The 24,252-nt window shown below is 37.3% G+C and overlaps 1 protein-coding gene across 4 annotated transcripts in view; it reads right to left on the bottom strand.

Moving 5' to 3' along the window:
• Window positions 1–23,575, bottom strand: part of EXOC6B (exocyst complex component 6B) — a 640,335-nt gene extending 616,760 nt beyond the window's left edge. For all 4 annotated transcript variants that reach the window (XM_037027188.2, XM_073211565.1, XM_037027190.2 and 1 more), the window contains exon 1: window positions 23,324–23,575. In XM_037027188.2, coding sequence (XP_036883083.1) covers window positions 23,324–23,436 — 113 coding nt within the window. In that variant the 5' untranslated portion in view covers window positions 23,437–23,575. The remainder of the gene's footprint in view (window positions 1–23,323) is intronic.
• Window positions 23,576–24,252: the final 677 nt, after the last annotated feature.

Genomic DNA, 24,252 nt, shown 5'->3' with positions numbered 1-24,252 from the left:
GAGAAAAGACTGAGAGAAAGTATGTGGGAGGAAAATTAGGCAGATGTGAAAAAGCTACATAAATGGAAGAAAGTCATCACATTACATGAAAACAGAATTGAAAAATGGGGGCTAGGGGATGTGGGGTGGGACAGGGCAGTTAGTGGCTATGGAAAGTCTTCTTCAGAATTACACTTCTTAAAAACCTAGTGAATATCTACCATTTAATGTATACTGGCTTCACTTTAGAGGGTAACAACTTGAGGCAGCAGGAGTAACTCTGGCTTCCATAATTCCACTTCAATGTGATGACACAAACAAAGACATTTATCTTTCTCCCTCCTGAGACCCCATTAAAGGAAAGATATAAGCCCATTACTCCAAAAAGAACAAGAAAAGAGCTTGCAGCTACAAGAAATACCAACAAATTTCTGAAAGACAAAAGCTGATAAACAAGTTGAGAATGAAGCAGAGTAATACAAAAGTGAGCCTGGAGTATTTGCCAAGGGAATGCCATCCACCAAAATGGAATCAGAGTACCAGCCATAACCATGGCCAATGTCAGGATTCAGAAGGCTAACAGGTTCAGAAGAATAATGGAAGCAGTGGAAAGGAAGAGAGTAACTGAAAGACTGAATACAGACAGTTAAACCCCTACATATTCAATCCATACATGGATACTCCAGCAGCCAAACGCCTTACTCTAGCAACACATCATGGGACTTTTCTCTTGAGAAATTATACAGCCTGATAATATAGTAAAGCTATTGAATTGTACACTTTAAATGGGTGAATTGTATGGTATGTAAGTTATATCTCAATAAAACAGTTTTGAGAAAAAAAATCACCAATTTTTCTTTTCTTCCATGGTGACAAATCAATTGATACTGCCTATAATTGAATGTGAGTTCTTTTATTATAAATATGGAGACTGACTTTTTATTTTCATATGTGTAAGAGATCTTTAAAAAACAAGTATCACTTGTGATGAAAAAACAATGACCTGAATTCAGTAATTCTATGAGTTTCATTTCAGTTTCCTCTTCAAGATTAAATTTAATACTTTTGTTAGAGCATACTACAGCATTATAGTATATTCAATTTTTATGAAAATTATTTTCTTCTACTCACCCTCCTATTTGTATAACTGTGTGAAGTGATGTTCATCTGAAATGATGATCACCTAAAGTTAACTATGGTTATTTTTCAGGAACAGATTTTTGCCTCATACGTATCTGTGTCATCTTTAGACTCTTCTGTACTGCTTGATTTTATTATTACTAATATGCATGTACCATATTTATAAAAAGAAAAATAATCTGAAATGAAAGGGAATTGAATGGAACTTCCACTTACAGGAAGATGGAACAGACATAGTTTTTCCTATTCCTCCCCCTAAATATAACTAAAAACTCTAGACACTATATATAAAATAAAATAAGAAAATCTGAGAGGTAGAAAGACGGCAGCCTGGCATGGGACCTTGGGACCAAAACAACTACATGGTGTAAGTTTCCCGGTTTTTCTTTTTGCCTCTTATTTCAGATTTGGAACTTAAAAGAATGGCAACCCAGAAACCCAAACTAGTGCAAGCAAAAACAAAAAAAAAGCCCCAAAAAATGCCTGCTCTCTCTAACCTAAAGATGACTAAAGAGAAAGTCTACCAAGACAGAAAACACTGATACAATAACTGTTCTATTCCAGGTAAACCACAGAAAAAGCAGTGGTCCAGCCCTATCCACACCCACAGCAAGTGGAGAGGGAACCTAGACTTCAACTCTCACAAGGTGATTAACAAAGCACCCAATGCCACAGTCAGGGTGTCAGAAATCTCTGTCACAGAAGAAAAAAACTGGGATTCTCATCCCTGCCAGATGGTTAAAACCTCTCTCCCACACCATGGTGTCAGTAGAGACAGTGTATGGAGCAAAAATTCCCATCTCCAGCAGTAATAAGGAGCCCCTCTCAGGTGTCAACAGAGGCCAAGTAGGGAACATGGACATCTACTTCCACCTAACAGTAGTGAAGGAGTTAGCCACACCTTCTCCTGCCAGAGCAGTGTCAAAGAAAGCCAGGTAAGAGAGTAGGTTTAAATGACAGCCAGAGTCTCAAAATGCAGTATGAAAATGTACAGGTTTCAACTGAAAATCAGTCTTCATACCAAGAACCAGAAAGTTGTCAAACTAACAAAAAAGAACAATCATTAGATCCCAAAACCAAGATGACAAAGATGTTAGAATTATCTGAAGACTTTAAACTGTCATGATAAAAATCGTTCAAAACAATTATGAACACACTTCAAACAAAAAGAGTAAGAGCTTCAGCAAAAAAAAAAAAAAAAGATTGAAGAAAAGATAACCAGAGAGTTTGGAACTGAGAAAGTTTATAGCTGAAATAAAAAAAAACTCAGTGGGTGGGCTCAAAAGCAACATGAAAGGGACAAAGGAAAGAATCAGTGAACTGAAAGATAGAACAATTGAAATTATATTATCTGAACAGTATGAGAAAATAAACTGAAACAAATGAATAGAGCCTCAGGGATACTGGGACTATATATAAAAGATCTAACGTTCATGTCACCAGAGTGCCAGAGGGGTAGTAGACTGGTGGTGAGGTGATAAACTACTTGAAGAAATAGTGGCTGAAAACTTCCCAAATTTGGCAAGGAACATAAACCTACAGATTCCAGAAGCTCAGCAAATGCCACATAGGATAAACCTAAAGAAGTCCATGCCAAGACACATCATACTTAAATTTATGAAAACTAAAGACAAAGAAAAAAATCTTGAATTAGCCTCAGAAAAATGACACCTTTCCTACAGGGGAAAAACAACTTGTGTGACAGCAAATTTCTCATCAAAAACCATGGAGGCCAGAAAGAAGTTTTTCAAGTACTGAAAGAAAAGAACTGTCCAACCAGAATCCTACACCCAACAGAAATATCCTTCAAGAACAAAAGGGAAATCAATAAATTCTCATGTGAAGGAAAAACTAACACATTTTCATCTAAAGAGAATTTGTTCCCACCAGGCCCACTCTAAAAGAACGGCTATAGGAAGTTCTCGAAACAGAAAGGAATTTTTAAAAAAAATAGGACTCTTGGAACATCAAAGAGGAAAAACAAACATAGAAAGCAAAAAATATGGGTAAATACAATACACTTTATTTCTCTTGAGTTTTCTAAATTAGGTTTGCTGTCTAATATGCTTCTAAATGTTCATAGCTGAAATATTTAAGACAATTACAAATAGGAGAGGAAAGGGAAATCAAGGAAGGTAAGATTTCTATATACTTCACTCAAACTAGTAAAATGATGACACTAATAAACACTGATAAGTTATATAGAAATAACTAACACACAGGAAAAAAAACAAAAAAGCTATATAAAAAGGTATATTCAAAAATACTATAAACAAACCAAAACTGAATTCTATAAAAATATTCAAGTAATTCATAGTAAGGCATGAAAAAGAAAACAAAGAGACAACAAAGGAGAGAATAAACAGACAACAACAAATAAAGCAAAAGAGTTAAGCCTTAAATATCAATAATTACATTAAATGAAAATGTTCTAAATATGCCAGAAACTGACAGAGTGGATTAAAATACACAACACAACTGTGTGTTCTCAAGAAATTCACTTCAAATATAATAATATAGACAGGTTAAATATAAAAGGGTGGAAAATGATACCATGAAAATATTAAACAAAGGAAAGTAGGAGTAACTATATTATCAACAGATAAAGTAGACTTCATAGCAAAGAAAATTACCAAATACAGAGAAAGGCATTATACAATGAAATAGACAATCCACTAAGAAGCTAGAGCAATCCTAAGTATGTATGTACCAAACAACATAACTGCTATTACATGTGAAGTAAAAACTGACAACAGATCTTAAAGGAGAAACAGACACAATTCCACAACTATTCTTAGACACTTCAACACCCCTTTCAATAACTGATAGAAACAGACAGAAAATCAGCAAGGACAAAGAATAGAACACCATCAACCAATGAAATCTAGCTAACATTTGCAAAACACTCTACCATCAGCAGCAGAACACACATTCTTTTCAAATGTCCACAGAATGTATAGCAAGAAAAACTGTACTGTGGGCCATAAAACAAACCTCAGTAAATTCAAAAGAACTGAAATCATACACACTTTGTTCCCCAACCACAATGGAAATCAAATTAGAAATTGATAACAGAAAATGTTCAAAATTTGGAAACGAAACAACACACATCTAAATAATCCATGGGACAAACAGCAGTCAAAAGATAAATAAATGACTACACTAAACTGAATGAAAATCAAAATACAACATGTCAAAATTTATAGAACAAAGGTAAAACAGGACTGGGAGGAAAATTTATGGCACTAAAGTATACATTAGAAGAGAGGAAAAATCTCAAATCAGGAATCTAAGCTTCTATATTTCAAGAACCTAATGAGCAAAAATAAAAAATAAAAAACAAGCAGCAGGAAGGAAATAATAAAGACAAAGACAGAAATCAATAAAATTGAAAACAGAAATAGAGGATTTCTCTATTAAGAAAAAAGAACCAAGTCTGATTCTTTGAAATAATCAATAAAATTGAAAAATATGTAACAAAGAAATAAAAGATACAAATTACCAATATAAGAAATAAAATGAGGGCTATCACTATACAACCTACAGCCATCAAAAGGATAATATAAAATATAAACCCATTTGACATAAATTTGACAACTTAAATAAAATAAACAATTCCTAGAAAATCACAAACTATCACAATTCACGCAATATGAAATAGTAATTTCTACAAAGAAAATTAAATTTGTAATTTTAAATCTCCCATAAAGGAAATCTGACCCTAAATGTTCTCATTGGAGAATTCTACAAAATATTTAAAGCAGAATTAAGATCAATTCCACAATCTCTTCCAGAAAACAGGAGTATGGGAACACTTCCCAATTCATTTCATGAAGTTAGTATTACCTTATCATCAAAAGCAAGGACAATAAAAAATAAATTCATAAAACTACAAACCAGCATTCCTCATAAATATAAACACAAACATCCCTAGGAAACTACAGATGTTCCCTGACTTACAATCATTTGACTTAACAAATTTTTACCTTATGATGGTGACAAACACATACGCATTCAGTAGAAACCATACTTCAAATTTTGAATTTTGATTTTTTTTCCAGGCTAGCAATATTCAGTATGATACTCTCATGCTGCTGGGCAGCAGCAGGAAGCCACAGCTCCCAGTCAGCCACACTATCCCCAGGGCAAACAACCTATATACACTGACAAACATTCAGTTACTTTCAGTACAGTATTACAATGAGATGTTCAACATTTTATTATAAAATAGGCTCTGTGTTAGATGATTTTTCCCAATTGTAGGGAAATGCAGGTGTTCTGAGCATGTGTAAGGTAGGCTAGGTGAAACTACAACGTTTGGTAGGTTAGGTGTAATAAAGCATTTTCAAGCTAGGGTATTTCAACTTATGATATGTTTATCAGAACATAACCCCACTGTAAGTCAATGAAGATCTGTATTGGCAAACACAATTCAGAGGTATATAAAAATATACAAAACATTCTGGGAAAAAAAGATGGCAGTATAGGAAGGCAAGGCAAAAAACCTCCTCCCAGGATCACATAGAACATGACCAACCCAGCCCACAGTGGGGAGGAGGTGGAACAGAGTCAGGAGACAGTAGAAGCCCAGGACCCTGAACACATGGCCCTAGAAATCTATACTGCGAACACAAGCCCACACTCCACAGTGCCCCAGTGATTGGTGGGGCTGGACAACAGAGACCAGCAGAACATTCAGGGAAGCTGAGATCCCAGTCACCTGTGGAGATCAGGCATGCTCTATAAGCCCCCTAGTAAAGAAGCAGAGTGGACAGTTTGAAAGACTTCCCAGCAGTGAGAGGGGAGTCACAGGGCCAAGTAGTGCACAATGTTCTCTGTTTGGGAAAAAAGTTAGGTGGACAATACCTCCCTATCCCACCGCCAGCCCAACAGTTTGGGAGCCCTCAGGAGCTTCAGACACTCCATACCCCTTGCTGGCAACACAACCCAGAGACTCCCCACAGTAGTGCACAGCCTCCTGGCTGGCAGTAAAATCAAACTTTACTCCCAGGTAGGCAGGGGGAGAACTCCCAGCCTTCTCAGAACTATTTTGGGCCAGCCAGGGAGCTGCGTGCACAACCCAGCACAGGTAGCTCTTTCCTCCTGGCAGGCGCTGATCCCTCTGACCTGCACCCCCACCACTGAGGCAGGCCGGAGCAGAATACCACAAGCAAGGCAGACAGGTGCTGCTCCCACACTGGAAATTGAGTTTCTGAGTACTAGTGGTGCCTCCTACACAAATCTATTATCCCATAAGAAACAAAAAAAAAAATGAAGAGACAGGAATTTGGTACAAACAAAAATTCAAGAAAAATGCCAGGAAGAGTGTTTAGTGAAACTGAAATCACCAATCTTCCTGATAGATTTCAAAATAAAAGTCATAAACATGCTCATGGAGCCACAGAAAAAGATTCAAGATCTCAGGGAGGACTTCAAGAAAGAGAGAAATTTTGGAAAATACAGTATCTGAAATTAAAACATACAATGGAGGGATTTAAAAGTAGATTAGATGAGGTGGAGGAGATAGTAAATGAAACAGAAATTACAGAACAGGAAAACAAAGAAGCCAAGGAACAGAAAGAAGAAAAGATCTGTGGAGTATAACAACAAAGAAAACTGAAGGAAACAGCAAGAAGCTGAAAGCTTTTCCTATGAGATTGGGTATAAGACAGGGATGCCCACTCTCCCCACTGTTATTCAATATAGTACTGGAGGTCCTAGCCATGGCAATTAGAAAAAACAAAGAAATACAAGGAATCCAGATTGGTAATGAAGAAGTTAAACTGTCACTATTTGCAGATGACATGATATCCTATGTAAAAAACCCTAAAGACTCCACACCAAAACTACCAGAACTAATATCAGAATTCAGCAAAGTTGCAGGATACAAAATTAATACACAGAACTCTGTGGCTTTCCTATACACTAAAAATGAACTCATAGAAGCAGAAATAAGGAAAACAATTCCATTCACAATTGCATAAAAAAGAATAAAATACCTAGGAATAAACCTAACCAAGGAAGTGAAAGACATATACCCTGAAAACTATAAGACACTCTTAAGAGAAATTAAAGAGGACACTAACAAATGGAAACTCATCCCATGTTCCTGGCTAGGAAGAATTAATATCATCAAAATGGCCATCCTGCCCAAAGCAATATCAGATTTGATCAATCCCTATCAAATTACCAACAGCATTCTTCAATGAACTGGAACAAATAGTTCAAAAATTCATATGGAAACACCAAAGACCCTGAATAGCCAAAGCAATCCTGAGAAGGAAGAATAAAGTGGGGGGGATCTCACTGCCCAACTTCAAGATCTACTACAAAGCCACAGTAATCAAGACAATTTGGTACTGGCACAAGAACAGAGCCACAGACCAGTGGAACAGAATAGAGACTCCAGACATTAATCCAAACATATATGGTCAATTAATATATGACAAAGGAGCCATGGACATACAATGGGGAAATGACAGTCTCTTCAACAGATGGTGCTGGCAAAACTGGACAGCTACATGTAAGAGAATGAATCTGGATCACTGTCTAACACCATACAAAAAAGTAAATTCGAAATGGATCAAAAACCTGAATGTAAGTCATGAAGCCATAAAACTCTTAGAAAAAAACATAGGCAAAAATCTCTTGGACATAAACATGAGTAACTTCTTCATGAACATATCTCCCCATGCAAGGGAAACAAAAGCAAAAATGAACAAGTGGGACTATATCATGCTGAAAAGCTTCTGTACAGCAAAGGACACCAGGAATAGAACAAAAAGGTATCCTACAGTATGGGAGAATATATTCATAAATGACAGATCCGATAAAGGGTTGACATCCAAAATATATAAAGAGCTCACGCACCTCAACAAACAAAAAGCAAATAATCCAATTAAAAAATGGGCAGAGGAGCTGAATAGACAGTTCTCCAAAGAAGAAATTCAGATGGCCAAAACACACATGAAAAGATGCTCCACATCACTAGTCATCAGAGAAATGCAAATTAAAACCACAATGAGATATCACCTCACACCAGTTAGGATGGCCACCATCCAAAAGACAAACAACAACAAATGTTGGCGAGGTTGTGGAGAAAAGGGAACCCTCCTACACTGCTGGTGGGAATGTAAATTAGTTCCACCATTGTGGAAAGCAGTATGGAGGTTCCTCAAAATGCTCAAAATAGACATAACATTTGACCCAGGAATTCCACTTCTAGGATTTTACCCTAAGAATGCAGCAACCCAGTTTGAAAAAGACAGATGCAACCCTATGTTTATCGCAGCACTATTTACAATAGCCAAGAAATGGAAGCAGCCTAAGTGTCCATCAGTAGATGAATGGATATAGAACATGTGGTACATATACACAATGGAATACTATTCAGCCATAAGAAGAAAACAAATCCTACCGTTTGCAACAACATGGATGGAGCTAGAGGGTATTATGCTCAGTGAAATATGCCAGGCATATTTCAAGTACCAAATGATTTCACTCATATGTGGAGTATAAGAACAAAGAAAAACTGAAGGAACAAAACAGCAGCAGAATCACAGAAACCAAGAATGGACTAACAGTTACCAAAGGGAAAGGGACTGGGGAGGATGGGTGGGAAGGGAGGGATAAGGGCAGGGGAAAAGAAAGGGGGCATTACGATTAGCATGTATAATGTGGGCGGGGGTGCATGGGTAGGACTGTACAACACAGAGAAGACAAGTAGTGATTCTACAGCATCTTACTACGCTGATGGACAGTGACTGTAATGGGGTTGATGGGGGGACTTGGTGAAGGGGGGAGCCAATTAAACATAATGTTCTTCATGTAATTGTAGATTAATGATAACAAAATTTTTTCAAAAAACTGAAGGAACAAAACAGCAGCAGTCTCACAGAACCCAAGAATGGACTAAAAGTTACCAAAGGTAAAGGGACTGGGGAGGATGTGTGGAAGGGAGAGATAAGGGGAAAAATGGGGCATTATGATTAACACACATAATGTAGTGGGGTGGGGACATGGGGAAGGCAGTATATACAGAGAAGACAAGTAATGATTCTATAGCAGCTTACTACGCTGATGGACAGTGACTGTAATGGGGCATTTGGGGGAGACATGATAATACGGGGAGTCTAGTAACCATAGTGTTGTTCATGTAATTGTACATTAGTGATATTAAAATCAAAAAAAATTTTTAAGAATAATTGTATGAAAGAATAAAATAAAATTTTACTTAAAAAAAAACAAAAAACAAAACCCATCTATAGGCTGCCTATAAGAGACGCATTCAAACCCAAATACATACACAGACTGAAAGTGAAGGGATGGAAAAAGATACCTCATGCAAATAATAGAGAGAAAAAAGCAGGAGTAGCAGTACTTATATAAGATAAAACAGATTTCAAAACAAAGAAAATAACGAGAGACAAAGAAGGACATTACATAATAATAAAAGGGTCAGTCCAACAAGAGGATATAACCATTATTAATATCTAAGCACCCAATATAGGAGCACCTACATATGTGAAATAAATACTAACAGAATTAAAGAGGGAAATAAAATGCAATACAATTATTTTAGGCAACTGCAACATAGCACTCACACCAAAAGACAGTACAACCAGACACAAAATAAGGAGACAGAGGCACTGAACAACACATCAGAACAGATGGACCTAACAGACATCTACAGAGCACTCTACTCAAAAGCAGCAGGATACAAATTCCTCAAGTGCACATGGAACATTTTCCAAAATAGATCAGATACAGGGCCACAAAAAGAACCTCAGTAAATTCAGAAGGACTGAAATGGTGCCAACCAGTTTCTCAGACTACAAAGGTATGAAATGAGAAATAAATTAAATTATGCAAAGAAAACAAAAAAGCCCACAAGCACATGGAGGCTTAACAACATGCTCCTAAATAATCAATGGATCAATGAACAAATAAAAACAGAGATCAAGCAATATATGAAGACAAATGAAAATAACAACTCAACACCCCAAAACCTGTGGGTTGTAGCTAAGGCAGTTCTAAGAGGAAAGTATGTAGCAATACAGGATTACCTCAAGAAAGAAGAACAGCCCCAAATTAACAGTCTAAACTCCCAATAAATGAAACCGGAAAAAGAAAAACAAAATGAGGCCCAAAGTCAGTAGAAGGGCAGACATAATAAAGATCAGAGGAGAAATAAATAAAATTGAGAAGAATGAAACAATAGAAAGAATCAATGAAACCAGGAGCTGGTTCTCTGAGAAAATAAACAAAATAGATAAACACCTAGTCAGACTTATCAAGAAAAAAAGAGAGTTTACAACACATAAACAGAATCAGAAATGAAAAAGGAAAAATCAGGACAGACACCACAGAAATGGAAACAGGCATACTTATGAGAGAATACTATGAAAAATTATATCCAACAAATTGGACAACCTAGAAGAAAAGAAGAACTTTCTATAAAAATACAACCTTCCAAGACTGACCCAGGAAGAAAGAGAAAATCTGAACAGAACAGTTACCAGCAATGAAATCAAACTGGTAATCAAAAAATCACCTAACAACAAAAGTGCCAGACTGGATGGCTTCAAGGCTGAATTTCATCAAACATTTAAAGAAGAGCTAATACTCATCCTCCTTAAAGTAGTCCAAAAAGTAGAAGAGGAGAGAATATTTCCAAACTCATTCTATGAGGCCAGCACCACTCTAATACCAAAACAAGACAAAGACACCACAGAAAAGAAAATTACAAACCAATATCCCTGATGAACATATATTCAAAAATACTCAAAAAAATGAGCAAACTGAATTCAAAAATAATTCAAAAAGATTATCCATCATGACAAATTGGGATTTATTCCAGGGATGCAAGGATGTTACAATATTCGAAAATCCATCAACATCATACACCACAACAAAAATGACAAAAATTACATGATCATCTCAATAGATGCTGAAAAAGCATTCAACGAAATTCAACATCCATTCATGAGACAAACTCTCAACAAAATGGGTATTGAGGGCAAGTACCTCAACATAATAAAGGCCATATACAACAAACCCACAGACAACATCACACTTAACAGTGAAAAGCTGAAAGCTTTTCCTCTAAGTTCGGGAACAAGACAAGGATGCCCAATCTCACCACTTTTATTCAACATAATACTAGAGGGCCTAGCCACAACAATCAGACAACACAAGATAAAAAGCATCCAAATTGGTAAGGAAGAAGTTAAACTGTCATTGTTTGCAGATGAAATCATATTATACATAGAAAATCCTAATGACTCCACCAAAAAACTATCAGAATAACTGAATTCAGCAAAGTTGCAGTATACAAGATTAATTACAAATTTGTTGCATTCCTATAAACTAACAATGAACTAGCAGAAAACTGCAAGACACTCATGAGAGAAATTAAAGAAGACACCAATAAATGGAAATACATCCCAGGCTCATGGACAGGAAGAATTAACATTGTTAAAATGGCCATCCTGTCTAAAGCAATTTACAGATTCAATGCAATCCCTATCAAAATACCAGCAGCATTCTTCAATGAACTAGAACAAATAGTTCTAAAATTCATTTGGAACCACAAAAGACCCCAAATAGCCATAGCAATTTTGAGAAGGAAGAACAAACCTGTGGGGATTACACTCCCTAACTTCAAGCTCTACTACAAAGCCATAGTTATCAAGACAATTTGGTGCTGGAACACCATAGATTGATCCATAGATCAATGCAACAGAATAAAGAGCCCAGATACAAACCCAAGTATATATGGTCAATTAATATATGATAAAGGAACCATGGATATACAATGGTGAAATGACAGCCTCTTCAAAAACCAGTGTTGGTAAAACTGGACAGCCACATGTAAGAGAATGAAACTGGATTATTGACTAACTCCATACACAAAAGCAAACTCAAAATGGGTCAAAGACCTGAATGTAAGTCATGAAACCATAAACCTCATAAAAGAAAACACAGACAAGATCTCTTGAATATAAACATGAGCAATTTTTTCCTGAACACATCTCCTCAGGCGAGGGAAACAAAATAAAAGATGAACACATCAGACTACATCAAACTTTTTTACATATCTCAACTTTTTTAAAATAATAAATCTAGAACCTCTGAGTAGGTTCCAGACATTTCACATAAATAACCTTTTAATAAGGCATACATCTTCCAGGCATTATATTCCAAATTATATAGTTTAAGGCAAAATATCAACAATTACTTTGCTGGCAAATTTTTTGAAAGGCCAAGGTCAGTTTTTCTTTTTAACATCAAATGTAAGATTGTTCCAAATAAAATTATTGTGGCTTTAATGGCAGTTCTTTCAGTGTTAGAAGGTCCCTCCAGTTACTTCTAGGGAAGAATCTTGGCCCTCAGCTCGGGTGTTCTCTCGCACTCCACTGCCTTTGGAGGAACAGGTGGCTCATTAACGTTCCTCAACTTTCATAAGATACCAATCCAACCCACAGCTGACTTACTTTTACACGTACAACTCTGTACTTAACTAATCATACAGACAGTGATATAGTCAGGGGAAAAGGCAAAAAAAAAATTCCTTTAACCCACTGATAGCTGTTACCTACCTAAAGCCTTGACTACTGGTGGAGAGCTACTCAACTTGCAAAAGCCCGAGACAAACCTCTAACACTTCGAAAATGTCTTCTGGCCTTGATGGTTTCTGATGAAAAGTCAAAAACCATTCAAATAATTGTCCTTACGCAAAATGGCTACCTCTCCCCATCTCCCAGTCAGGGAGGAGCGTTGTGCAAGAACGTTCTCTGGGTAGACTGTTGTTGCCTTGTGGTTTTGGCTGGTTGGTTGGAGGCCAGGCAGGAAGAGGAGTCAACTGTTAACACGCCAAATGGATTTCACCTTGGGACTGGCACAGTCCTCCATCAACATACTGAGCTACCTCAATGCCTGGATGGATTCTGAAGAGCTCAGAAATTGTCCTCCTCATTTCTTAACAAAATTCATCACTTGAAATAAATTTCTCTGAGGTTTCTCCACAGAAAAAAATATTTTACTACTAAAAGTAATACTTAAGAAGAATTAACCAATGTGTACATGCTCCCTTCCAGATTAGAAATCATGGAGACTGGACACATGCATTTTACTAAGGAAAGGGTCTATAGAATTCATGAGTTTCTCCAAGTTCTATGATCCAAAAGCTGGGACTGGGGGTAGATAATGCACTTTCAACTTCCACTGTAGGTATTATAAAACCTATGCCTTGATTAAGCTAAAACCAGCAGAAAACTGCATTCTTTTGGCTCCCTTGCAGAACTGCTTTTACTAAATTGTGCTTTGGTTACACTATATGCTTTCACTAAAGGACAATATAAGAAACAGCCTGTCACATATTGCTGCATTTACTATATGGATATTAAAGTTAACATTATACAGAGCCTTCTTTGGAGGACATATGGGAGAAACAGTTCTCTGGTCTTATTCAAAAACCAAGAATAGCCACACTTCTCCTATGTAACTACTTTTTAATGTTATAACACCATAACTCAAGTAAGACAGCACGTCTCTTTTTTGTAGTAGTTGCTGGAATGCCTATAGCCAAACTGATGGCCTACCTTTACAAAATATACAGGCCTTCAAATATGAATCTTTTAACTGTTCTCATTCTGGACTTCATATTCTCCTTCCTACCTTTGTTTTCCCTTGCCCCAATTTCCTCACCACCATTGATGTATCTATTATGGTGTATTTTTTAAACCATGTAGATTTTTGGAAACCATCAATTCCTTTCTAAAACAAAGCAAGAGGCTATACAAGAAAAAGAGGAGAAAGAAGTCAATTGTCAATTAGAATAAGAGGGGAAGAAAATTGAGAATAACTCAAAAACCCAGTTAAGACTAAATTACTCCTCAAAAAAAGTCAAAATGTGGTAGAAATATTAATTTTAAGTTACCTGCAATTTAAAGAAAAATACTTAACCATTCTGCAGATATCTAGAAATGTAAAATATAATATAAATATAATTTACAGATATACATCACAAATTGCTTTTTAAAAATAGCCAAGATTTTAAAGTATTTCATTATTGCTATTTGTTAGCTGAACTCTTCTTAATTCAAATATTTCATATCCCTTTATGATTAAAATAATGAAAAGGCAGGTTTGAAGCTTTCATTCCTTAAAAAAAAAATGTTTCCTGTTTTATAGCTTAAGTTTATATACTCCCAATGTATTTAAGCAAAGTGTAACTATCAAAGTTTCTTTAGTGTGCTCCCAAATTAAAAAAAAAAATACCAACCTTATAGAAATATAAGCAAAGGCCATGAACAGACAGTACTCACACACATACCCATAGATATACAAAAGCCCTTTTACACTTATGAAGAAATGTTCACTCTCACAATAAGAAAAGTGCAAATGAAAATTGTACTGAATTACCGTTCATCATTTATCATACTGGCAAAAAATCAAGCCTAACACACTTTGCTGAAAAAGCTATGGATTGCTTTAAAAAAGTTAAGTATGCAGCTTGTGCACATTACGGTTTCTGACTTAACTAGTTATAGAAAAGAAGTGGTGTGGGCAGAGGGAGCTTTGCTAAGGGAATGTTTAGTTAGGACTATGTTGGTAGCAAGTAACAAGTACCAACTGTGATAAAGTAAAAAATGCCAGAGGAATGTAGGTAACAATACAGGTGTACTTCTCAGCGTCCCCAGACAAGCCTCAAGGGCAAATGGCCAGCAGAAGCAGGTACTCAAAGTACTGCTTCCCATCTGCATGCCTGCTTCTTTCTTCTTCCACTTCAAGGCTCCTTCGAAATGGCAGAAGGGCTTAAGCATTCACAGGCACCAGTCTCAGACCCAAATTCTTAAGGAAGGGATTCTGATTAGCCAGACTTAGGGGAGGTGCCCTGATCATCTTAAACCAGGGAATGGAGTTGAGGGAGGGAAAGGAAAGAGAGTTGTAAAGCCAGGGCTGCCCCCAAGGCAAGCCTGCAGGGCCAGAAAAAAAAAAAAAAAAGAAAAAGCTATGGAGAAGTGAGCACTCTTATTGATTGTGAGAGGGAGAGCAAAATGGCACAATCTCTACAGAGAGTAATACCTACCAAATTACAGATATATTCACCATTTCATCCAGCAATCCCACTTCTGGGAATCTATCGTATAGATACAATATGAGATGTACAATAAGAAATGACAAATATTCAAGATTATTCATTGCTGGTCCAGCAAAGGACTGGAAATAAACCAAACATACAGAAATAGGGAAATGGCTGAATAAACCACACACAGTACAGTCACATAATGGAATACTATGCAGATGTAAAAAAAAAAAAAACAAGGACTGTCTGTGCATACTCATATGGACAGATGTCAGAAGTATACTGATAAGTAAAAACCTAAGCTTCAGAACTGAATATATACTATACTACTTATTTTATAAAAGGGGGAAGAAAATAAAAGCATATATGCTACATTTGCACTAAAAATGCAATGGAAGAATAAACAAACTAAAAAATGGGGAAATGGAATAGAAGTGAAAAATATTTATTAGATCTATGGTTCCTATCCTTTTCTTTCAATTTTTTAAGTAAAATATTTTAAACCCAGAGAAATAAAGAGAATTTGCCTATTTGCTTATTTCCAAAGTTATAGTAGGTAAGATTTCCAGATCATTTTCAATAGCATGATGTATTTGATCGGATGATAATAAACCGTTGATATTCAACACAGAGATAATTGCCAAATGCCATACTCCCATTTAACTTCTTTCTGTGACTACTACTATTTCTGAGATTTAAATCTAATTATCAGATAACACATCAGAAAAACCTTCCACTGAAAGAGCTTCAATGAATATTTTTATTTATTTAACTCAAATAAAATCAGAGAGCCCATTGCTGACTGATCCAAGTCAGCACTGTCTTATCAGCTACAAGAGGGCTTTTTCTTTTTTCATTTTTTCCAATTTGCCTGAAAATTCAATGAGTTTATTAAAACAAAACCTAACTTCTCTTTATCAAACAACAAAAAATTCATTCTCCTATTCCATATTATAATGCTATTTAATGCTACCAACCTCTTTTTTCCCAAATGTACAATTTTAACTTTTTGCCCAATGCTAAGCTTTGTTTATACACTGTGCACTTGGATTATAACATCTTAATCACTACAGTTATCATAAATTTGCAGATTTAGCGACACTTCACAAAATACTGAAGAATGAGGTTTTAGGGGGTAATTATTTTAGATTATACTTTTGATTGAAGAAAAGAATGAGGAACTATAAAATTATACATACTTCCAAAAACTAAATACTGATATGTTGAAGGTCTCAAGATTTTCATTTTTACTTTTTCTCAAAACCCCAGTGATATTTTTAAGACAGCTAATCTGCAAATAAGCTCCCAGATAATTGACAATTGGTGGTACAATTCTTTTATTCTTCTATTTCTTCAATAAATATTTATTGAGCACCACCTGTATTCAGGATTATATTTATTAAGGACCACCTTTAGATTCCCAGGATACAGTAACAAAAAAAGAAACAAAATTCCTTTTCTCCTAGAATACACATTCTAGTAGAGAAAACAATCAAAAATTATGTTAGACAAGTAAGTGCTGCAAATAAAAATAAAGTTCCTCCCCCTTTATTCCCTATCCCAATAAATGGCAACACCATTCACAAAGTTACTTCGGTATTACTTAGGTAATCTCACTTAGGTAAGACCCAGTTACAAGAGTCTTATAGAATAACCCTGATTCCTCTCTTTCTTTTACCCTCAAAATAAATCCATCATTTTGGTTCTACTTTCCAAATATATTCTAAATACAACTATTTTCCATCACCTCCTTGCCAATACTTTATTGCGTCTACTACCATTTCCTGAGTCCTATTACTGCAAATATGACTTGACTGGTTTCCCTATTTCCTCTCTTAATCCACCTCCATTCAGCAGCCACAATGTTCTTTGTTTAACCTAAATTAGAGTATGTCGGTTTCCTACTCAAAATTCTCTGGTAACTTCCCACAACAGAATAAAATCAAATTATTCTTCTTAGTCCACATTATCTGGACCCTGACTAATCTCCTACCATGAACTCCCACCATCACACTTCTCCAGAGCGTCTGCACACTTACTTAACTGTGCCCTCTGTCTGGAAGGGGCTTCCCTGAGAGAGCCACATGGCTTGTTCCTTGGCTCTAGCCAAAGCTTTACAAAAACAACTTTTTCTAACCACCTAATTGAAAACAATACCCCCTCATATTTAACACTAAGCACTAAACAGCATTACTTTATATATTTGTTTATTCTAGGAGTGTTCTATCTAGAACGTAAGGTCCACAAGGATAGGCACTTGTCCATTTTGTTCTCTGCTGTATCCCAGAGCCTAAAAGAGTATTTGGCAGATAAAAGCTGCTCAATAAATACGTGTTGAATGAATAATTAAATTCATGAATGAAGCCAGTAAAATGATATAGCTATATAATACATAGCAACATATCAAACTATATATAATATGTTAACTGAAAAAACAAGACACAACATAATACCTAATGTAATAAAGTACATATGGAAAGACATTAAAAGAAATATACAAACATAAGAATTGTAACAGGGTGGTAGAATTAAGTTTTTTGTTGATGGCTTTTTCTATCTTTTTAAAAGTCATTACATTATATTTATAATTGACTTTAAAGGTGTTACTTTTAAAAGGGAGCTACTACTAAAAAACAAGCAATCAACAATGGGAGATAATTTCTTTCTCCTCATTGATTGTCAAGTCGGGAGTATAACAGACTCACCAAAACAGCTTTTATAAATTTATTTCCTATCATCTCCTCCATTCTCTATCCTAAAATAAGCACACCTGGGGTCTTATTATTGATAAATATCATATCCCTCAGACATGTGAGTAGAGGCCAAAAAAAAGGCCAAGAACCACTAACTAACATAACTTCAAAAACAGGAATAACTAAGTCCACAAAGCAAACTCCAGGATAAAAGACAGAAGATGACTCACATTACCTGACTGACTACTACCTAACAGGTACTGTGAAGAACAATGTAGGTGGTATCTTCCCCATGTTATAGATGAGAAAAATTTGCCACTCTGGTGGTAAGTTGCTTATAAAAATTAACTAATTAATTGCTTAAAGAGGTCCATGCACAGACAAATAATGAGAAGGTGTCATGAACCAAAGGGCATGATTACCTGGTTTATGTACAATTTAGATAACAGTGGAGGGAGAAGGACAGAAAACAAAGCCATGTGGCCAAAGGCACAGAATAGTAAATGGGGAAAAAAGGCCCCATATTTAATCATCAAATGACATTGAGCTTTTGAAAATAGCCCCCAACTTGCTTTCTGTAAGAGCCAGCTTCACAAACAATTAAATAAGACAGAAAATTGTTCCTACACCAAGAGTACAGCTAACAACAAAATATATAAAGTAAAGGTCTACAAGGAAATGCACCAAAACAACAGCAGTGGTGTTATGGGATTATAGGTAATTTTTAATATGATTTCCAAATTTTTTATAATGTTTTAACAGTGAAAAAGTTAAAACAAATAAGATTCTATCATTAATACACTTTATGGTAATCTTAAGACTGGGTAATATGACACAAACAATTCCATTAAGGTAAGACAAGAATCAGTCCCTAAAGTAAAGTGATTTGATTTACCAAGATAAATCAAGCAATCACATCATTCTTATGACACAGGAACCTCAGAAATGGAAGGCAGCAATTGAGCTAAAAAGAGAAAACCTTTAGCTGAAAACCTCAGAGTAAACTTCCCAGATGAGAACACTCAATAAAGGAGATCAAGCTGAATAGCAGAGTCAAACACAATGACAGGGTCTTGATTGTTACATTTCTGCCACAAACAAGGAATATAAATGTTATGGTAAAAAGGTCAAGATAAATCAACCAAGAATATAACTGGGTTAAGAAAAGACAGTACTCAACAAATGGTACTAGAACAACTGGATATCAGCATGTAAGAGAGTGATACTGGACATCCTTCCTTACACTACATGTAAAAATTAACCCAAAATGGATCACATACCTTAATGTAAAAGACAGAATTACAAATCTCTTAGAAAAAACATAGGAGCAAATCGTGATTGTGGGTTAGTTAAGCAAAGGCTTCCTAGACATGATACCAAAAGCACAAAAAAAAAATTTTGAAAAGATAAACTGGGCTAATTCAAAATTACAACTTTTGTGCAGCAAATGATACCATCCAGAAAATAAAAAGACAATTCACAGAATGGAAAAAGTATTTGCAAATTACATACCTTATAAGACATACCAAGAATATATAAGGAACTCTTATAACTCAACAATAAAAAAGATAAATAACTCAATTAAAAACTGAGCAAAGGATCTGAATAGACATTTCTCCAAAGAATATAAACAAATGACTAATAAGTACATGAAAATATTAGCTATCAGAAAAATGCAAATCAAAACTACAGTGAAATGCAACTTCATAAAATGTGGTATATCTATATAATGGAATACCATTTATTAATAAAAAGAAATGAAGTACTGATACACGCTACCACATGGATGAACCCTGAAAACATTATGTTACGTCTCACACACACACACACACACACACACACACACACACACACACACACACACACTATAGAGAGAGAGAGAGAGAGTCAGAGACAGAGACAGAGACAGAGACAGAGAGGATGGTTCCGTTTATACAAAATGTCTAAACCCACAAAGACAGAAAGTAGTGACTGCCTGGAAAAAGGGGACAAAATGAAGAGTAACTGCTAAATAGGAATGGGGTTTCTTTTTGGGGTGATACAAATGTTCTAAAATTAAATTGTGTTTATTGTTGCACAACTCTGTGATTATACTAAAAACCACTAATATGCGTACTTAAATGGTGAAGTGGCTGATATTATGAGTTACACTCAACAAAGCTATTTTTTAAAGATAATGTGTTTCACTGTTAAATTAAAAAGTTTAAAAACAAAATCTTACATAGCAATTAAGACTGAATGTTAATTGCTAGTACCTAGAGAGTGAAGTGAAGAAATGACTTCTACTAAGTGATATGAAAGAAAACTAGAGATACAGAAATAGGATTTGAAACTGAAAATACAGAGCTATTGTTCATGAGTGACTGGTGATCAATATTTTAACATAAGCACTAAAAAGAAGGAATCAATATTATTTTAAAAACAAGACAAGCCCTAATATCCTATGGGCCTCTTTCTTCATCAAAATGAGGTCTTGAAGCTAACAAAATAATTTTCCAGATGAAGACAAAGGAAGAGATGGCTGCCTTCCCAAAAGAATTTGCTAGGCAACAGCCTCTATATGTGTGGATATGCTTGGGCCTTTCAGAACTACAGTGCAGAAAGGAAAGGCACTCCCTTATGATAGATGAGAATTGACAGGCATTGCATCTGTTTAAGACTAAAATAAGCATAGTTATATAATGAAAAAGTCAAGCCACTATGGCTCCTCAAACAAAAAAGGGTAACACTGGACAAATGATCTGGTACCAAGGCAGGGAAAGAAAGCAAGTAATGATTCATTGGCAAAGGAAAGGGTCTGGTTAGGCAATGTAGCTAACTGGATTTTTGTGAAGGGCAGGAATTTTAGGGATGGGTATACTAATCTTATAATCTGCTATCTATTTACTGTATTACTCTCTGTTTTTTTAGTTCCTCTTTAGTTACAAAACCTATCTCAGGAACACCTAGAATCTGGTGACTTAAAAATGAAAAATCTGGTGACTTCCATTAAAAGATGAAAGAAATAGGAAAGCCTATGAAGAGGGGTAGAGTAGTTTGAGATTTACAGTTGAGGGTAAAGTTAGGGAAGAGAGACTACTGCCTTAATCAAACCTGCCTAATGACGCTGATGGGAAAACATATGATGATGGTGGAGGTGATATAGGCTAAGGCAGGGGATCTGAAACATCTAGTCTGTGCATGCTGCTGCCTCTGAATGAGATAAGGAAAAAAGGTGAGATCATCCCCTATGATTATGGGCTAGAACAAGCTAGACTAAAGACAATGACAGTGGGTACTACTTGCATTACAGGATGTTCAGGTGATTGATCTTGAATCTGATAGAAAGATTTAGGGTTATCTTTCTAAGACAGCGTGGATCCAAAATGAAAAGCCTTTAATAATGATACAGGGAATCAGGAAAAGCAACTATAACTGGTAGAAAAGTGCAGTTGTTCTCAGACCCTTTTTTTTTTTTAACCATATTCCCTTTAGGGCAAAAGACCCCTTTATCTACCCCCACAAAATCCCACTTTCCAGTGGGAAAAGAACTCAGTGATAACCATGAAGTAAATTAAGGGAGAATAGGTAACCAAAATGTAACTATTCTTAAATCAAGATACTAGAAAACTACAGAAAATCAGTTGAATAAATAGCATTGCCATTCAATGGAGGACTAACATAATAATAAATCACAAAAACTAAATCAATAATACTGAATTAAAGTTATGTATTATATAAACCAAGAATGATAGCAGTTGAAGACCACAACCAACTCAAGATAACACTGATGGTGTTCTGATAAAGAATCCTTCATAAAAACTGTGGTAATCCCAACTGCTCCAGTGAGAGCCCTGTGTGGCTGCCAACTACAGCTCAGCAGCCACATTTCCTAGCAGACGTTGAAATAACAGCCTCAGTAACTATAGTAACAGTGTGTTTATGAAAACCAAATATTAGTAACTACTAACAGTGCACTTGGAATACTTGGTAGTCCTTAGTTTCTATAAAAGTGAGATAATGAAAGGATCATTCACCTTTAAGAGCTCAAAAAAACGGGAAAACAGAGGAACATGATGGTCACAATCATAATGTAATAAGGGACAAAAGGCAAACTACTAAGGATGGTCAATTCCAGGGGTGGCACTGGGAGAACCGTGCTAACAATGTGCCCTGGAGAAGGAGGCTGTGCAGGTGGCGATAAGGAGTAGAGTCCAGCCTGCGCCTCCTTCAAACACTGACGAGGCAACTTCCCCCAAAGGGGGGAAAAAAAGCAGCGAGTAACAACTCTTCTTGACGGCAAGAGTAGTGACCCAGTACAGCAGAAGGTGGGTGAAGTATCACCTATTTATTCTGCGTGGAGATCAGAAGGTACTACAGGACAGATGCAGATGAGTTAGTTCTAGGGCACTATTAAACGGCCAAGAAAGGGAAAAGCAGCTCGAAATTGGGCTTGGTTAGTGACAGGAAGTACCGGTATACAGTAATCCCCAGTTGAGGCAGAACAACAGAACGCAGACCCTGGATCCAGACTGAATGAATAGTAATTGCGACTCCCCCGCTTTAATTTCTCCGTGACCTTGGGCAAATCACTTAACTTCTCTGTGCCTCATTTGTAAAATGAGGGTAATGACAGTACCTGCCTAATATGATTGTTTTGCGGTTTGAATAAGTTACATTCGTAAATCGCTCAATGTCTTGCACTGTACAAGGTAAGTAGTACCTAACTTTTGTTAACTACAATAAATTGAGGTAGGTGGGAACTTGTTTTGGCATCTACGAAAAAAATGGGGTTGTGTGGACAAAGTAATGGTAATGGGGGTGGGGGAGGGAAGGTTACTTTTCCACAGCGTTAAAGCTGTACCTTTGGGAGAGGTCGCCCTACTGGCAAGGGTTCAGCGAGCACCCGCTCCCTTGGGAGGGGCGCGGGTTGAGGGAAACTTCCTCCCAGGCCTAAGATTTTTTTCAGGAACTCCTTTCTGAGAAGTAGTTGTGATTTTAAGGAGGCCAGAGCTTAATTTCCGACCAACAGATCTCGGGGTCAATTTCTGCCTTGTCTACAGAGCAGGACTTCTGTCCAGGGCAGCACGGGGTGTGAGCAGGAGAAGGGTGATGTCCAGAGGGGGAAGATCTGATGAGAAGCCACCATCTGTGGGCGCGATCTGGTGGTCCGGTGCGGGGCCAGCCTCGGATAAACGAAGGCTGCCCCAGCCCCGAGGGAGGCAAAGGGGGCCTCCAGAGAATCAGCCGTGGGCGCCGGCGGTCGGGAAGGGGCCCCCACGCCCGGGATGCGGAGGGGAACCCGCCTCGCCGAAGGTGGAGGTCGCTCGCCAGGATCTCCGAAGGGAGGGGTCGGCGCTGGCCCCGCGGGCGGCCCGCCGCCGCACAGCGCGAACGGAGCCAGCCTCCCGTCCCGCCCGTCGGGGCCCCAGCACCAGGGTACCTGAGCGTGGGCCCGATGCAGGCCGTGTCGGTGCTCTCGATCTCTCGCAGGATCCGCTCGTGCTCCGCCGCTGTCTCCAGGCTCTCCGCCTCCGCCATCTTACCCCGATCCATAAACTGGAGGCGCCTGCAGCGCGTCCGCTCCTTCGGCCCTGCTCACCTTTCTCTCCCTCGCACACCGCAGGTTCCGAGCCTCGCCAGCCCGGACACCCGCAGGACGACCCCTCCCTCAGTCTCGGCACGCCCTCTGTGTCATCCCGACTGCCTACGCTATGCGCAATGCCCGCTGGGGCTTGTAGTTGTCCGGGCACTGATGGGCCGGGTCCCGCTGATTTATTCATTGAGTCCGTACGTACGTGTTGACAGACCGGCTGTAAGCCAGGAGCAGGTAACGACACTGTTACTGTGCAACACAGGTAATGGTGATCAAGTCAGGCAATGGCACTAATCCTACAAATTCTTGTTTAGAATCCTTGCTACAAAGTGTCAAGGCTCTGTATGCAAGGATAATAAAAAAGATTGAACTAGGTTGGGGCAGACAATGATCTTACAAGCTATCAGGGAGAAAATGCTGGAAAATCCCAAAAGTAAGAGATAAGGCAGAATGTGGTGTAAACCGGTTCAGAGAATTGAGTTCAAGGATCACTTCAGGCTGCAGATACATAGACTGGCCTCATAGGTTAAAAGGTGTGACTGGAAGGTGTAAGGAGCACCCAGAAAGCCAGCGAGAATGTCATTTGCACTGGTGTGTAGAGAAGTAGTAGTAAGAGTAGTAAGATGGGTCTGTAAAGATACCTTTGAGAAAAATACTGGGCTGAGAAAGTTGTACTTTACTCTAGTGGGCTGCTTCCAACCACCAACTGCATCAGAAGCACCTTGAAACTTTTGTTTTAATAAAGATTTTTTTAAAGGTCCTACATCTGGGCATTC

The sequence above is a fragment of the Manis javanica genome, chromosome 1 (assembly GCF_040802235.1).
Source record: "Manis javanica isolate MJ-LG chromosome 1, MJ_LKY, whole genome shotgun sequence".
NCBI lineage: Eukaryota > Metazoa > Chordata > Mammalia > Pholidota > Manidae > Manis > Manis javanica.
This window is presented reverse-complemented; position numbering and strand designations above follow the sequence as displayed.